The sequence below is a fragment of the Danio aesculapii genome, chromosome 4 (genome assembly GCF_903798145.1).
Source record: "Danio aesculapii chromosome 4, fDanAes4.1, whole genome shotgun sequence".
NCBI lineage: Eukaryota > Metazoa > Chordata > Actinopteri > Cypriniformes > Danionidae > Danio > Danio aesculapii.
The window spans coordinates 43,674,378-43,693,894 of NC_079438.1; the positions used below are offsets into that span (position 1 = coordinate 43,674,378).

Sequence of the window (19,517 nt, forward strand, 5' to 3'; positions counted from 1 at the left end):
ACGGTAATTTATGCACATTGCTTATCTTATTTAATGGAGGCTTAAATGTATTTACCAAAATCCAAGACTGATTGCAAAAATCTCCAACGTCTGCACATACTGATTTAAGCTTCATTAATTCACAACAGCCCACATAACAAGGCAACAAGAAACAGAACTTTTCATTATACTCCAGTCAACTTATCCCAGAGCGAGAGCAAAACCCATTTGCATGGACCAAAAACTGAGCTGAAGTGACACACTGAGTCATTTGGAGACATTGGAGGCCATTATTGCTAATAGCAGTTTTGCTATTACAGTCTGTTTATGTGACACTAAACTTTGACTTAAAAAAAAAATGTCTGCCAGATGGTCGACAGAAAACTCGCCTACACAAAACTGACATGTTCTTTGTAAGATTATAGCAACTTTTAAATAGACGTTCAACAATGTGAACATTTCCTGTGTCATTTGCACAGTTTCCAATGGGATGACAGCAATGAAGCCTTATTAGACTCAAGGGTCTGCTTATCGTATTAGTGGCTGGTATCCTGCAACTATCTGGACTGTCAGTTGTTTCTAATATGCGCTGACAGCAGAAGAACAGGAAAGACTTTCTCTTATCGTGGCTCTTTGTTTCTACCATCATGGCAGGCTTCCTATCTTGTGTGGGGCAAAGACGTGAGCAAATAATGGCCGGATGTGACTGGATGGATGGATATCTGGTAAAAGAGATCCAATTGCATTCCCCATTCATCTCAATGGGGATCTGAAACTGTGCCACCCCAAAAAAACTTTGGCTACAGGAAAACATTTTCACATTATAGTGAACGAGATGAATAAAATGTAGTGATGGAATATTTGGTTTAATTACAGATCCCAGTGATTTCTTTTTCAACATTAATTGCTAGATGTTTTATACTACTCAAATGGAAGGACAAATTTGCTCCAACTTTTAATCATTGGATTAGGGATCTATACCATCTTACAATGGAGAAGATTCTGTACTCCACCAAAGGTTGCAGTAAAAAAATGATCTTATTTGGCAGCCAGTGCTGACATATATAAAGCAAATGGATCCAAACTTAATATTTGCAGTTTGACCATTGTTTATTTGTTTCTCACACTTTTTTTTCTTCCCTCCGTTTTATTTTATTTTAATTTCAATCTATATTATTTAATTTTTTTATTTTATATATGCTAAACCTATTGTGATTATATATATATATATATATATATATATATATATATATATATATATATATATATATATATATATATATATACACACACATGTACAATGGATGAGTAAACATATGGGAACTTCTATCTACTTGTATTGTATGAATGTACAGTTGAAATTAGAATTATTAGCCCGCCTAAATTATTAGCCCCCCTGTTTATTTTTTCCCCCCAATTTCTGTTTAACGGGGAGAAGATTTCTGATAACTGATGTATTTTATCTTTCGCCATGATGACAGTAAATTATATTTTACTAGATATTTTTCTGTACAGTTTAAAGTGACATTTAAAGGTTTAACTAGGTTAATTAGGCTAACTAGGCAGGTTAGGATAATTAGTAGGCATACACAGAATCTGCGCGCACAGAATTCTGCAGATTTCCAGCAGATTTTTAGCCCATCATTAATTCTGTTTATTTACTTGAGTAAATGTGTAAATCTATATTTATTCAGTTTTTTAATTAATTACAGTAATATTATTGACTAATATGAAAATGTTCATCTGATTTATGTACAATACAGTAATATTAGCGTACAGTAATATTTTCTGTCTTTTAGTAGAGATATTATATGAGAGACTGGCTTTGTTTTCCAAATAAAGTGAATCTAATTGGATTTGCATTTTAAACAGTAAATTCAAACAGACACCTGAATTTCATGCCACTTGCTGCAGCATTTATGTGATATTTAAAAAGCAGACACCATGTTTTTAAACCATTGTGAAACACAATGCTGCTTTAACAACTGCAGTGAAAAACTGACATACAATTGGAGAAAATGTGTTTAACTCTATACACTGCCAGTTGCAAAAAAAAAAAAAAAAAACTGCCCTAGGAAATTGTCCCCAGCCATCAATAACTCTAAAAGTTTTGACACTTCTCAAATGGCCTCCTCTGTGATCTGCAGAATTGCTTTTCCCCATCCCTTTAAAGAAATTGATACCTTGTGTAAAAGAGAGAGAGATCAAAAAACAGGGGATGAAAAAAGGATGTCAAACTAAAATAAAAGTGCTACAACAGGGGGGAAAATTTGAGTTTTACAATTACCTACAATTGTATCTCTCTAAAAGTAAAACGAATGGAAGAGGCTAAAACTGAGAGCTCTACAAAGCAGCGGAAAAAAACAATAAAAACAATAAGTAAGATTCAGGCATGGTGTTTTGTTGCTTGACAAGCACAGTTTTAGTTTGTGTGCGCGGCATCCTCGACAGCAAAATTATTAGCCCCTTTAAGCTATATATTTTTTTCGATTGTCTACAGAACAAACCATCGTTATACAATTAGGGTAATTGCCTAATTACCCTAACCTGCCTAGTTAACCTAATAAACCTAGTTAAGCATTTAAAATATACTTTAAGCTCTTCTCTCCAATAAACAGAAAATTGGGGAAAAAATAAACAGGGGGGCTAATAATTCAAGGGGGCTAATTATGCAGACTTCAACTATGGATATAGGAGGGGGGGGGGGGGGGGGGGGGGGGGGTTATAAGTAGTGGATTTTGTTTTATTGGAAAGAAAATTGTAAAGATTCCGTGACAACTCATATGTAAAATCAATAAAAATTTAAGCACAAAAAAAAGATTCATAAACATTGTTTTGCCTAAATTAATCAAGCAGTTTCAAACATATAACCAGAAATGAGCGGCAAATCAGCATATTAGAATGATTTCTAAAGGATCATGTGACATTGAAGACTGAAGTAATGACTAATGAAAATTCAGCTCTGCTATAACAAGAATACTTTACATTTACATTTGTACTGAAACTAAAATCAGAAATCTAGAATTGTTCAGATTTTGTACAGCATATTTACATTTCATTTATCTTTTTATTATTCAATTTTTTAATCATCTGTCATATTAAATCATTTTTATTAGTATATATCTTTATAAATACAGGCATCTTATTAGTGATTATTATATTAGTGAGCATAAAAAAACATTAATAAATCTTACTGATTCCAAACTATTGAATGGGACAGTATAACTAATTTAAATAAATGACAGATATATAACCACGAATATTCAGTTTGTGTCACATTATACAACTGAAAGCACTTCAAAAGCCATTTCCTGCTGACACATACAACAAACAAATAGGCTTTTCATGATATCTATTTTGTTGTACAATATATTGTACCAAAATATATTGCAATAAACAATATTATTAATGTCATTTTAAGACCATTTTGTGACACTCACTATATAATGTCAGAATTACAATATAATATCATCACAATCTTTTAAAGAACACATAATATTTTATTCTTAAAACTATTTCATTTAATTATAGTAAAACTATTTGATTTAATCATTTTAACAATTTAAGAATTAGGCATTGGAATTAGAAAGTAAAAATGAAATCCTAAACTAATAAATAATCATAAATGTTAACAAAAAAGTGCAAGGTAAAAAGTAACCAAGGCTGTGATATATACTTTAGTAATTTTTAGGTACTATAGTGTTTTTTTTAACCATACTGACATTGACGCCTCCATTTGCGCAATCAGCTAAAATGCTGCTAGAATTATTTTTTATTTATGGGTGATATATATTGCGTCACCAAAAATGATTGAGGTCATGTCCATTTGTTGTGCGATTGATCTATTGATTGTGAAAGGCCTAAACACAAACAATAAGCAATCAATGATTTTCCAAAAATCCTCAAAATGTCACTTTAAACCCCAACTACCATTACCCCGTCCCGCCTCTTCCACCCACCGCAGACTGAGAGCCCAGTGGCCCTAACATCTGTTCTCTGGCCGGGGTGTGATCTCACAGACTGCGGGTCCTGCCAGGTCTAATCACCTCTGAGCATGGACGCGTACAAGGGGAGAGATTATGGCAATCCACAGAGTGCCCCCTTTTCAAAATGCCAACCTCAGTCAGGGCAGGAGGCTTTAAATACCACTCAAATGTCAGTGTGAGGCCCCACAAGTCAAACTAAATTACCTCCTACCTGCTCAGTCTCCCCTCTCGCCATCTCCAATTCATATGCGTAACCAAACACGCATAAACATAAGAACCCACAAATGAGTTAGCGAGGCAAAAACCCAGGAGCTAACAGTCTAGACGTGAGTCGATATTCAGGAATACAATATTTTGTGACAATGATGCATGATATTATTATCATAGGCACTTATTTAAACTTTAATATTGCCTTTTAAGAGTATTTGGTAGTATTGTTGTATATTGTATTGGCAATGGTGTTCATCATAGCACCAAATGCCTGAAGACGTATGCACTATTTATTTGTTTTTAAACTTAATTTAGCATTTTAATCTGGTTAGAAATGGATATGTCTATTGTTCAGTAACACTTGTTGATGTGGTGGCACGATGGCTCAGTGATTAGCACTGTCGCCTCCCAGTAAGCAGGCCACTGGTTCGAGTCCCAGCTGGGCCAGTTGGCATTTCTGTGTGTAGTTTGCATGTTCTCCCTGTGTTCCCGTGGGTTTCCTCTGGGTGCTCCGTTTTCCCCCCCAGTCTAAAGACATGCACAATAGATTAATTGGATGAACTAAATTGGCCATAGTGTATGAGTGTGTGTATGAATGCAAGAATGTATGAGTGTTTCCCAGTACTGAGCTGCGGCTGGAACTGGGTTGCGGCCACTGCGTAAAGCATATGCCAGAATAGTTGGCATTGAAAAATGAATGAATGAATGAATCTTAGTTGACATCATTTTTTGTTAATGTTTAATACTGAGCTATATTTGAAAGTCTTATTTGCTATGAAATCACAGTCTGGTTTGGATATCTGTCTGTTTAATTGAAAAATAAATTGGTTCATATTCAAAAACAGCCATGAAAATCATAGGAATAAAAAAATATGAGCCCAAACAGACTCTATATGAACCGGCGGGTATGAGAAGAGCAATAAATATTAGTGCTGATTCCAAACATCCTCTTTTCAGTGAATATCAACTGTTACCATCAGGAAGAAGACTGAGAATGCCAATGTGTAAGACCAATAGATTGAAGCTTTCGTTTGTTCCCACCTCGATAAAACTGTTAAACTCTACCAAGAACAATGCACCTGTAGTACATTAGCACCCGAATGTGTTCTGTGCTTTATATTTTTCATATTCAAATATTTATATTTGGTGTTATATTAAAAAAAAAAAAAGGTTCTTAATTGTTTTGTTTGTTTTATTTATAACATTGTAGCACCTTTTTGCCCAAGATAAATTTCCTCTCGGGGACAAATAAAGTTTATCCTATTCTATCCTAAGTCAGAACTCTTTAATTTAATGGAGCAAATAACTAATAACTTGCAGATGTATTTTTATTAAGAGCATTATTACATTACTTTCTTATAGTAACTTCTGTACACTTTAAGTCGGTCGATTGAAATAAAAATAGAAACTTGTTGCCTTAATAAAAAGTTTTATTTGTCTTGTTGAAAAAACAAAACATTTCATAATGAACTCTCACTGGCAGAACGGTGACAAAACAAAACGCTATTGGCAGTTTTTTAAAAAGGAGAGGAGCTACTCTTTGTCCCACCCTCTCCTTGTGTTTCAGTCGAGATTACGTCAAAGATCGACCTTTAAAAACTGTAAAGCACTATGCAGAAATAGTTTCTTTCTCTTTTTGTTTGTTATTATACTTGGTAAAGTAACCCTTTTTTGCAGCTTATGTCAATATAACTATAAATCATATATCTGAAAGATATTATGATAACGGAAACAATATATATTGTGAAAAAAACTTCAGTAACAGAAATTAACATAACTAACTAAACAACTGTAGCTATTTCTCACAGGTAACGCATTAATAATGTTTCCTGATGCAATCCTCTTGAAAAGTGTTACCCATTGTACATTAATCCATTTGCTATTTAATTGGTTTGAAACATTTGGGTTTCTTTTTTGCAGCTTATGTCAATATAAAACCACATATAGTAAAGTACAGTATATAGTCACAAACCTAACAGACTAACATAAACAGCTGCATACTTCCAGACTGATTCCAGTAGTAGATTCAAGCAATGGAAATGTACACAAACAGAGATCGACACGTACACAAGCGGTCTTTATGGAGCAACCGTATTGATCTATCAGTGGAGATTTGATACTCGCCAAAGTGTTTTCGCACTTTGCGCTGTACAGTGGAAGCAGAGCTCATATATTAGCGTACAGTGAGCGGGTTTGGAGATGTGTGAAGCGACCCGAAGGGATTATCGATCTCCTCGGATTGCTCCTGCCCAGCATCAATCAAAAAAAGCATCAACTCCACACCTCTGAGATCTTCAACGTCAGCCTCTTCCATGGAGGCTATTGATCACAAATTGCACGGCGGATTGATTGGCAGTAACATTAAGAGGCCGTATTGATTTTGGCGCAAGTTTAGGTTCTTCTTGGTCACTGATAAAACAAACTCCTGCATCAGTCCGCACAGGTGCTGTTCGATCGGTGCATGGGGTTGAATAAAGGGGTCAAGGTTTGGCTTGGGAAGGTTAGATACCATAACTACAGCTGCCTTCCAATTCTGATTGAAACACTGAAGGGATTTTTTAAATAATCTAATATTTGAATGCTCATAAGCTTATAAGTCTTTCAAAATGCATGAAAAACATTTAATTAAAAAAACTGCTGATAAAATTAGGATGAGAATATAATTACTTAAATTTATACATCTCAAAATGTCTAAAAAGCTTTTAAAAAGCTCAAGAATTTACTGTTTCTAATAAAAGTTTATACAGTAGTTAAATAAGGAAAAGGGGTGCAAATTAGTTTTACGTTTATGGGTAACACTTTATTTTGATGGTCCATTTGAGTATTTGTAGACTGTCTGCTTAATATCTGTTGATACTGCTCCTTCAACAGACATTTAACTAAGGCTGTAACTAACGGTTATTTTAATAATCGATTAATCTGTCAATTATTTTTTCGATTAATCGATGACAGTATGACTGACGTATCCCTTTTATTATGCTTTTTCCATTTTAATACAAAATATTCACACGCTTGCTCATCATGTCATCAACTACCTGATATTCCAATTCACAAAAACATGTAAGTGTTTTTTGTTGCTTAAAAGACAAATAAATGATCTTGTTCATGATCTATAACGTGTGATGACATCGCCATGTTTACATGCGGCCGCGCATTTGCCTCATTCATAAAAGCGGGACACGCAGGATTCAGCATGTAAATTCACCAGTTACTCCCAAAATGCATGTAAGCAAGTGGCTGGCCAGCTGGGAGAAGAGTGGATTAAACTTTATTGTTACTTTATTGTTATCTGATATAATTAATACACACTGGCAAATTATATTTGAATGGATTGTTAGACTTCCATAGACTGTTTTGTGTGTTTTACAAACTCTAAATGTATTGCTTTACTAGTACTTGTGTGTTTTTACATATCTAAAACATAAAATAAGCATTAGGTGGTTAAAACGCTGCATAATTGTGATAATATGACACATCTTTCTCTGGCTCAGCGCCAGACGACGCGCCAAAGCTCAGTTTTTATTTTGCATATTGTTGTGAAACTATCTATAAACCAAACGTCCATAAACCGATAATGTTATTTTAAAGAAAACTGGCCAAAGTTAATATGAATAAATTTAAAAGAACATTTCTGCCTAAAGATAAAGTGTCAAGTGTAATTAGTGCAATTTTGTTTGCAAAACTACATCCCAATAAACAATGGTTAGAAAAATATATATTTTTCCTCATAAGTCTGACCGTGCATCAATGTAGAAAAGCATGAAGCACTTCTAGAGAGCCAAGCAGGCTCCTATAACAGAGGACTATGACTGATAGCAGCCATTATGTGTCGGCTGGCAAAAGGTGGAGAGCAGTCACTCGTTTATTCATGCATTCATTTGTTCGGTCCGTCACCCCAGCAGGGACCAGATGAGCTGTCCATACTGTCAGAGCGATGATCCGCCTGCCATTCATCTGAGACAGACAGCTGACTGACCCGCCCTCTGCCCGTCCCACCGCTGGCATCAACACTGAGAGCTGCTCATTTAGATTAATGAACATGGGTAGAATATATCAGTGTGCAGCAGGTGCCTCCTCTTTACGGTGGGCGTACTGTAAAATATATATCTGAAGAGTTTGAGCCAGAAACACAGAAGGCTAAGAGATGTGTTTTTCCCCAAATGACAGGGATGATGCTTTTATATTCAATTGTGATGGACTGAATAGGGATTTTGTGTACTTGTTGAATGGGAAGTTTGGTAAACTCAATACACTGCTATTGAGGTGGTGGTGCTTTATTATGTGAAATCTCACCGATTGGCAATTGGGAATTAAATAAAAAAATAAAAATAACAAAACAAAACAAAACAAAACAAAACAAAACAAAACAAAACAAAACAAAACAAAACAAAACAAAACAAAACAAAACAAAACAAAACAAAACAAAACAAAACAAAATAAAGAGCCAGTGTTTCTGCTTATTATGTGAATGGAAATTAAGACTTTTAGATCTTTTTAAAACAAAAGTACAGAAAATTAAATTAATAATTTGGAACACAATAAATCAATACCTTTTCTAAAATTTGATGTTTTGGGAGTAGAGAATTTATTCTAGTTAGGGATGCACCGATATGGATTTCATGGCCAATATCGATAACAGATTTGGAGACTGATAACCGATATATTAACCGATAAATATAAATATTTGAAAATGTAATATTTTTATACAGTGAACAACTAATTTTAACTTAAAACACTTCATAAAAGTTTGAATTGATCTTAGAATGGCCTACTAAAAAAAGCAATAGTTTAAAAATTGCAAGATGATTAGATGGACGTATATTTACAATTTCACATAAATCTAAGAATATAAGATTTCCTTTTCTTCACATAGCAAACTAACATGCAATTTTGCAACTATTGCATAAAAATAATAGGTTAAATAACAAAATGGGAGTTATTAACAAACAAGTTAAATAAATATATTTTATAATTTTGATATTGGACCGATAACAATACCATTAAAAATAGCATTTATCAGCCGATATCGATACTGTATATATATTTTACCTTTTTTATTACATGCCAGGTGAAAACCATGCATCTAAACACATTTCTTAAATTGAATACCAATAGGGGTAAAAGTTTGTTCAAATACTATTGTGATGGTGATGCTTGACTTGACTTTGGTTAAAATGTGTATGATTTAATGCAACAAAAACCGTAGTATAGCAAAACAACCTGAGCCTTGTTTTGTTTTAACTACTGGGTCTCTCAAAAGAGTGTCCTAAAAGGTTGTTACATCCAGGACGAAATAGCATCGAGCCATCTAAAAGCCTCAGTGACAATCTTTGGAGAAAAAAAAACTGATTTAAAAAACCTCAAAAAAATCAATGCACCGCAGCTTGAATGTAATTGCACGCAATAGGAGTATTGGTAAGTCCAGTCACGTTGTGGGCAGGACGGCCATGCTTGGGATATGTCTCTGTATTAGAGTGGTAATATGACAGGGCATTAGTGGGCTGGACCGATGATCCAATAGATTAGGAGATTGAAAGGAAAATTGAATGCGGAGCGGTTCTGAACGGAACGCTCCAATTGATACCGTCACAACAAATCAAAATCAATGGCAGAGGCTTGGTAATGTTGCGGTAATGGCCAGCAGCCATGAAAAATATGAAAGGAAGGAGGAAAAAGGATCACATGCTATGATGGATAAGATGGATGAAGTAGGGTAGAGTTTAAACAGCTTGTTGAAATGCAGCTTTATAAAGTATGTTGGCCTGACGTGTACATTTGTGAACAGGACCTACCTAAGCAATGGCTGAAAGATGACCGTGATGTTTCTGGCTCCTGGTTTACACAGGAACTTGGTGTCACCTCCCTCAATCAGGTTATCATCAGCTCCACCTGAATAGACATGGTAAGAAAAGTTACATATTTTCTTAAAAATAGCTTTTCAAAAACTTAACTGATAAAAGGGTAACAGTTTATTTTGATGGTATATTTGAGTATTAGTTGACTGTCTGCTTAATATCTGTTGATACTGCTCCTTCAACAGACATTTAACTGACTATAAAAAACTTTGCAAGTACATGTCAACTTACACTCACCCTAACCCCAACATAACAGTCTACTTATAATCTAATGAGAATTAGTTGGCATGTAGATGGAATGTAACTTAAATTTAACAAATGGAGCTTCAAAATAAAGTGTGACCAATAAAAGGCTATCGCACGAAATGCGTTTTTTATTATTATTATTTTTTTTTTTAGCTCAATGGCACAGCAGAATGCATATGTTTGAAGAATAAATTTAAAAAGTTTAGCTTTCATAAAGTTGAAACTGTCTGGAAAACAGTAAAAGCTGAAATTAAAAAGCAAAATGCCTCAAAATGGTCAAAACAGCTTATTTAGCAAAAACAAACAAATAAATAAAACAGCATAGACAAATAAACAAATAAAGAGAATCAAGAGCAGAACTACAAAGCATAAATAAAAAAACATTAATACGAAATACAAATGCAAAGAAATAACAGAATGAAAAAAAATAAACAACAACTGTGAAGAACAAAAAGCAAAACAAACAACATAAAGCAAACAAATGCTAAACAAAACTCAAGAAAACGAAAAATGGAAGAAGTTAAACAATGCAAGAAATAAAACACTAAACAAAATGAAATCAAGAAATCAAAGCAAAAAAACAAACAAACAAAGAAAAAAAAAATGAAACTACTGATAACAACCCCCTTCTTATGTTCAATGGGGTATGATTTTTTTTACATGTTCTTAGAATGGAAAAGATTTGGTTCGCAATAAAACAAAAGCCAGAACCGTTCCAGATAGTCTGGCGCCCTTTTCTAAAAATTTAAGGAGGCACCTATATCTTAATTGCTTTTTTGCATTGTATATATTTTATTTTACTTTACTTTTCCTTCTGTTTGTTTTGTTTTTTTATGAATTTTATGTTATCTTATGTGTGTATATTTTTTGTGTATACAGTGCTCAGCATAAATGAGTACACCCCATTTTAAAAATGTGTATCCATTTCTCAGTGAATATGGGCAATGTATTTTGGTGCATTTAAACAAAACAGATTTATTAAACAGATATATTAATTAAAATAATATTTTAGTCACTGAACATATTTAGAAATTGAAAGATAATACAATTACATTCAAGCAAAATATTGCAATTTTTTTTTTTAACTACAAAATTCCAACAATTTTTAAATAATTTTTACTTCTCTTGATTTTTCCTCTTTTTAAAAGTTGTATTTAATATTTTTCTATAACAAATAAATTGGGGTGTACTAGTTTTTGGATAAGCTCCAGATTTGGCTTCAGTACTGACTAATCTAATGTAATTTATGCACAAATATAATATTGTATAGCTTCCTATTAAAAATATGAATTTAAAAGATAGATTTGTGAGGGATGTACTTATATATGCTGAGCACTGTATATGTAGTATTTTACCTTATAATTTATATATTTATTTAGTGAATAATTATGCTTTCCTGATAATTTCTTGTTTAGTAAATTATATGTATCAAACCTACAGTATGTATATTTTATTGTGTAACCTAAGATGAACCTAATAAAGGGGGGAAATACTGCTGATAACAAAACAAAAAGGCTACAATAAAAAGAAAACAATTCAAAACGCAACAGCAAAAGGAAGATACAGCAAAAACGTGAGCGCATTCATGCACACACACACACACGCACGCACGCACACACACACACGCACACGCACACGCACATGCACACGCACACACACACACACACACACACACACACACACACACACACACACACACACACGCGCACACACACGATCACAGTACAAACAAAACACAGATAACTCAATCAATCCTCAAAATAGTCATTGTGTCAATTCCCTCCAGACTTCACACGTCAGACAGAGAGATATACACAAGCACCCCCTCCCCTCTCTTCCATTTGTCCCTCTGTGTCTGTGCGTAGTCCTGCGCTAACAGGGTTAATAAGAAAATCATGGCTGTGTAACTCTCTCATGATGAGGCAGGGCCCCAAAAAATGAAATGGGCTCCAATCCTTATTAGGTCCACTCATCCACAAGTAATCAATATAATTGACAGCAGGAGAATCAAGTCTGCCATCAATAAGAACATTCCCGGGTGGACAGAAGGTGTGTGTGTGTGTGGCCTCATGGGTCGGTGAATAGAAGTGGCACTGCGGCAGCCCACTGGCATCTCTCTCGCACTGTGACAATGTTATTCATTAAAATTTCACAGCCCTTTGAGATTGCCACTGGAGAGACTGCTGTAACTATGAACGTAGCACTAAGCCCCGGCACCGCCATCCTGACAAACACACACACACACACATACATATGCAAGCCTTCGATGGAGAATCAGTTTAATTGCTTTTATCAGTCAGTTGTTACATGAGATTTCTTGCCCAAGGGACTTGAAATAAGTCCAGGAACACAAATATTCATGCCAGATGATTCCTGTAATGCACAAACAGTAAAGCGTGTGTGTGTGTGCGTGTGTGTGTGCGTGTGTGCGTGTGTGCGTGTGTGTGTGTGTGTGTGATGTATTTGTACAGTGCACTTCACTAATATTGGCACCCTTGGTAAATATGAATAAATATGGCTGTGACAAAAATTACTTTATTGTTTAACCTTATGATCTTTAACTTGAAACTGTATATAGAGAAAACAAAATAAGATTCTTTAGTTTGTTTTAGAATGAGTGTAGAGGCTTTTTCCCCATTAAATTCTTTGAAACTATTTGTGGTGATGAATTGTAGTTTTAGACTTTTTGACCTCAAGACCCAACTAACTTTTTAGGTTGCCTAGCTGTGATTTTTGGAGATTTTTAGGGCACCATCTATCTGTTTGGACAAGATAGACACATGTCATCTTCCAGGCTTTATAACAATTCCTGTGGAGATTTTTTAATCGTTGCAATAATATCATTTGCTGTGTTGTGTTTTTCATTCATTCATTCATTCATTCATTCATTCATTCATTCATTCATTCATTCATTCATTCATTCATTTTCTTTTTTATTTCTTTATTTCATTTATTCATTCATTTATTTTCTTTTATTTCATTTATTTATTCATTCATTCATTCATTCATTAATTCATTCATTCATTTATTTAATATTATTAATTTATTCATTTATTTATTTTTTGTTTCTTTATTTCATTTTTTTTGTTTATTCATTTATTTATTTTTTATATTATTTATTTATTTATTTTCTTTTTTGTTTCTTTGTTTCATTTATTCATTTATTTATTTATTGATTCATTTATTTATTTCATTTATTTATTTATTTATTTTCTTTTTATTTCATAATTTTTTTTATTTAATATTAATTACGTATTTATTTATTTAATATTATTTATATGTTTGTTTGCTTGTTTGTTTGTTGATTTCCTTTTATATTTAATTTATTTATTTACTTATTCATTTATTTATTTAATTAATTATTATTTTCTTATAGCCACTTCCTATGTTGTAAAGCAAAACAAAACAACTTTTTTTCCTCTAAATATCTATTTAACTTTAAACAAGTTAAATATCAATTGGAAATAGAACAAATATTTAACTCGCATGTGGTTGCCAATAATTGTTGCAGACATTTGGTTTCTTTAATAAAACTCTGCTGTGTTTTCAATTGTTTGTTGTCAGTTAGAGCTAGAATAATTTTTTTGTTAATATTTTGAGCAAAATATCAAAAGGCTAAACAATAAAATACAATTTTCACATCCATCTTTGCTTATATTTACCATGGGTAACCAAGGGCACAGTAGTGCTGTGGAATTACAAGTTAAGCAAAAGAAAGTGATTTGTGTTCAACATTGTAATCTCCACCGGTACGGGTTTTATCGCAAGTCTGGAATCAGAGTCATCCCGTGTTCATTGTTTTGAGAGGCAGGACGTGCCTCAAATGAGAAGTGTGTTCACCTTTCACTGCACTAAAAACCAAGCGGTGCACCTGTCCAGCATTCAAACACACCTCCCGTTGCCGCTCCAGTCATTTCCACCTTCCTTCGATCCTTCACGGAGGACACTCTCTCTCATTTCCAAGCCCTTTTCTCATTAAAACCAAAAGATGATTCTTTATCCCCTCTTAAAGCTTTCTGGTTGGAGCTCGGCTTGTTTTTCAAAGTTGCTTTGAAAGGAAATTAATCTTCGTCTTCCTTAGTTTCCTGTTTCTCTTCGTTCTTTCCATCTATCCAATCTCTCTCCTGCTAATTCAATTAGGACTCAATTACAACAGCAAAACAAGAAAACACAGCTGCCATCGCACACTCATGCTCGGTCTGACCTAGACAGGCGACATGGAGGAGTGAAAAGCAGGGTGAGGTGAATAAAGGACAGAAAAAAAGGTTGCCTGATAAAAATCCATAAATTGTCAGGTATTAAGGAAACGGGTAATGAACATCTGAAAATGGTGATAGGATTTGTCAAAGATTAAGAGAATAAATTAGTAAAAATATTGGATATAAAACAAATAGTTTTGTTTTGCAGTGTATATGTCATTATTTTACCATTCAAGAAGTTTATAGCTGTAAAACATGTTCAATTGTTAAACTTTCACTCCATTATGGTTAAACTCTGCAATAACTCACAATTCTCATGTGTTCTGAACTGTTTCTCCTAGGGCCGGTTGCACCAGCAGTATGCAAGTTAAAACGTAGCCTTGTTGTGACTTAAATGGACACTAAGTTACAATTTTCACACTACTTAATATTTTTGTGTTGCACCCCTTTACTTAGTTTAATGTAACGCTACGCTCCAACTAAATATTTACAGCAGCCTCCCCCCATGTATAATGATAGATAAGATGACAGAATAGTTTACATTAAAAAGCTCGCGATGATAATGAAGAATGATCTCCCTCTACTCACAGCCTTATTTTCCTCCCAAATCTTAAATTTCTTTCGGTTTGTGACAGAAGAGTTTAATTTTGTTTCCAGAAGTGTTTTGTGTTAATTGTATCCATCAATTAAAATGAGAATTTCTTCAGGACTGAGTTTTTCTCCCTGCTCTTTTCTCTTTCACGTGTAGGATATAAAAAAATTAAAGTTTAATGTTGATAACTTCATGTGTATTTCGTGTGCATTCACGGCTCGTGATGCAGGTATGTGCGTCGTCTGTTATGCGACATGACTTTACGCATGGCTTTACAAAAAAGTTTACGACCTACTAACTACGGTTTGCCTTAAGAGCATGTGGCGCAATTTAAGCAAGAACAACTTTAATTACAAACTAGCTTGTCGTTACTAAGCCCTAGAGTGGACTTTACATTCCAGTTTAAGAAAGAACTTACGAACAGCTGGGGAAACCCTACCCTGGTCTACTATAGCTCAACATTTCATATGCTGCAATGTAACTTTTGCAGATGTGCACATTGTGATAGCGATGCTCAAACGATACATTGCGCAGCCCTAATTATTATTTTAAAAAGCAAAAGCAAGTTAAAATCAAATAGAAATTAAGAAAAGTATTATTACAATACACAGTGCACTGCTGAATTTAGCTGTAAAATCTTTATTTCAAATAGAAAAACTAAAAATTATGTGTCAATAATAGCAATGCTATATTGTATATTGTAATATTAAATGCTATTAATGATTAATATTACTACTATTAATTAAATCAACTGTTAAAATGCTAAATGAAAATCACGAATTTATTTATATATAGGCACTATTATACTAGGCAGATTAGGGTAATCAGGCAAATTATTGCATATCGATGGTTTGTTTTGTAGACTATTGAAAAAAATGTACAGCACAAAGGGGTTAATAATTTTGACCTTAAAATGGGTTTTAAAAAATTAAAAACTGCTTTTGATCTAGCCGAAATAAAACAAATAAGACTTTCTCCAGAAGAAAAAATATTATCAGACATACTGTGAAAATTCCCTTGCTTTGTTAAACATCATTTGTGAAATATTTAAAAAAGAAAAGAAAAATTAAAAGGGAGGCTATATATATATATATATATATATATATATATATATATATATATATATATATATATATATATATATATATATATATATATATATATATATATATATATATATATATATATATATATATATATATATATATATATATATATATATATATATATACACACACACAAACACAAATATATATATATATATATATATATATATATATATATATATATATATATATATATATATATATATATATATATATATATATATATATATATATATATATATATATATATATATATATATATATATATATATATATATATATATATGTATATATATTTCTATATTCTTTTTTTTTGTTAATCCTTACTGCTGATTTCTATTTTGTTTTTAAAGCACTCGTTTAATTTGTATGAATCATTCCTTTGCTGTCATTAAATTGCATCACAGCACTTTGCTCTCTAGACATCATTATGAGCAGTTGAGCTCTAATTAAAAAACACATAGATGAATGATGCTGACAGCCAGCAGCAGGTCAAAGAGTTATGCATCCAGATTGTGCATTTACATGTAATGGCCAAGACAGAGGAGAAAATGCCATCACAGCCAGCCGGACTCAAATCATTATTCACATCTTTCCAGTACATATTAATGAACCGCCATTAAAATGTTGTCAGCGTGGCAGTCTCGGAGTAGGAAAGCAACGGCTAACATCTGCTATGTTAAATCTGAACAATCACAATGAGTCACTTCTAGAGTCAAAAATAAACAAATGGCGACAAGTTAGATGCTCTAGTTTGATTATTATGTGCTCCACATCTGCTTGTGGTTGCCACTAATCTAGGATTGCGGAGAAGGTGTCCAGGCACCTATACATCAAAATCCTCCTAACAGTGCATTGGGACAACATATACGTGTCCTCTTCCAGACTGATTTATAGTTGAGTGGAGTTTGAATGGAATTTCCTTATAGCCTCCTCTGAGTTTGTAAAGCTCAATAAGCCTTCACCTCAAATCCCAGCTCTGTTCTTGGTCTTAGCCATTGTGATGAATGAGTGAAACTGTGTCTTAAACCTGTGTGTTCCAGCCCTGCTCCTGAAGGCACACCAATAGTACTTATTTTCAATCTCTTCCTAATCAAACACACCTAAATCAACTCATCAGAACATAAGAAGGGACTCCAAAACCTGAAGAGAATGGGTCAGATAAGGGAGACATCCAAAATATGTAATGTTGGTGTGGCTCCAGGAAGAAAGTTGGGAAACAGTGTCTTAAACCACTCACTTGTTTACTCATTCACTAATCCCAACATGAGGTTTGAGCAGGCTATATGCGGAAACATAATAACATAAATGTACAAATTCTATATATTTTTAAATGTATGGGTTGGAACATCATCAACTAACTAATATATTGAAAATTAACTATCACATTGTAAAACACTTTTTATAAAATAACCTATTAAAATGTGTGAAAAAATCTTACATAAAAGAATAATAATAATTAAACCTGGCTTTCACAATTTTCTAGCACTTTACATTTGGAGAGACTTAGACACAATCTTTCTGATAGCTTTGCTGGCTTCAAAGTCACCTGGAAATTATTTTTAATTTGTCAAATGCCAAGGATAACAGTTTAAAGGTATAACCCTGTCATCGTCTGCAAGATCACCATATTGCCTGTGCCCACTGGCCTAGAAACATATCATTGTTAACCTATGTATAAAAGTGGAGAAATTGATGTAAAAATGGTTTTACAATCTTTTTCTTTCTGTCTTTTGTCCTTTTTTTGTTTTGTTTGCCTTTTCTGTCTTTATAATTGTTGTTGCTTTTTTGTATTGCTCTGTGTTGCTTTAAGGTCAAAATAAAAATATAATATTTAAAAATATATTTTCATATTATTACATTATGAACTCAAGATTTTATTACATTTTGAGAAAACGATTGCATTACAAACTGCTCATTATTTTATTTTATATTTAATTATGTTTAGTTTTCACATTGCAAGCAGTTATTTTATTTTCACCAGGTTTCCAGTATCTTTATGAGACTCCCGAGACATTTATGGTTAAAATAATGTATGAAATTTGCCCCTTCCAATGTTCAAGTCCTTCTTTTGCTCTTTTATGCATGGCATTTGATTTTGGGAAATAATAGGTGTGTCCCAAATCGCATGGGTCATTCTTGAACGATTCATTCATTTTGAACAAATCTTTTGTATGACTCAAGAAAGATGAGTCCTCTCAGGAAGTGATTCGTTCATTCGCGCATGCGCACATTTGTGCAGGTGGAGTAGAAGATTAGTTCCTTTTTCGAGTCCTCTATCCGGTTTGAGTCGTTGGTTCATCACGTGGAAGACAGAAGCCAATCATATGCACTTTGAGCCGGAAAAAGATTTGATCTGTTCATTTCGTGAGTCCTCGGGTTTGAGTAATCTCTCTTTACATGCTGTCACGTGATGAACGAACGACTCAAAAAACAGAAGACTCGAAAGGTAAACTAATCATGGCTCCTTTTGGCTCAATACGTGTGCATTGGTTAGGCTTATATGGGACTGTTAGTGTCACGTGAACGAGCCACTTAAATTTGAAGACCTGTCATAATCATAGACAAAACACCAAGTAAACAATATATGATTATTTTCTCTTTCTTATGGCAGTCTAGTTATGACTTGTTCGTAGTGTGATCAACGTTTAATGTAGTTGTAGATGAGTTTGGAAGCAACCTGTAACATTTTAATAATATTTTGGCAAATTCAATGAAATTAACAAAATGACTCGAAAAAAAGATTCGTTCATCTCAATGAACGAGACTCAAAGGTCCGAGTCAGTAAAACGATCTGAACTTCCCATCACTAATAACTATGCACTGTTCTATTATGATGATAATGTACTACTATTATGATGCATTTATTCAACCAATAAACAGAAGTGTGGAATGTTAAACACTTTATGCACTCGCATCTTTGCCCGAATGGATTGTGGATAAAAAGTAGTGGATGAATATAGGGAATGAAGTCACTACAAAATGATATAGTGCACTTTGTAGTGGATAGGAAGCAGATTTTGAGTAATTTTGGCCAATCTGTTTCCTCATATTTGAAACAGGAGATCATAATTGAACAATTTCCTACTCCTAGTCACCAAGGTGTACTAAAAGAATGCAAAATATCAATGGAGAAATACACATCAAATATATTCCGCTCATATGAATTCAAAGGGGTGCCAACAATTGAGCACATCTGCTGGCAGTTTATTATTGTGCCGAAGCGTCTTCCCTTTGATAATCTATGTGTGCAGAAGATCATGCGAGAGGTGTTATGGTTTGGCCCCCTGTGGATGCTGCTAATCTGGGATCGGAGAAAAAGTGCGTATGCGCCCATACATCAA

General features: G+C 33.5%; 1 protein-coding gene across 1 annotated transcript in view; it reads right to left on the reverse strand.

Moving 5' to 3' along the window:
• exoc4 (exocyst complex component 4) overlaps positions 1-19,517 on the reverse strand; it is a 197,312-nt gene that overhangs the window by 107,931 nt on the left and 69,864 nt on the right. The window contains exon 10 of the mRNA XM_056455755.1: positions 9,968-10,064. Coding sequence (XP_056311730.1) covers positions 9,968-10,064 — 97 coding nt within the window. The remainder of the gene's footprint in view (positions 1-9,967; positions 10,065-19,517) is intronic.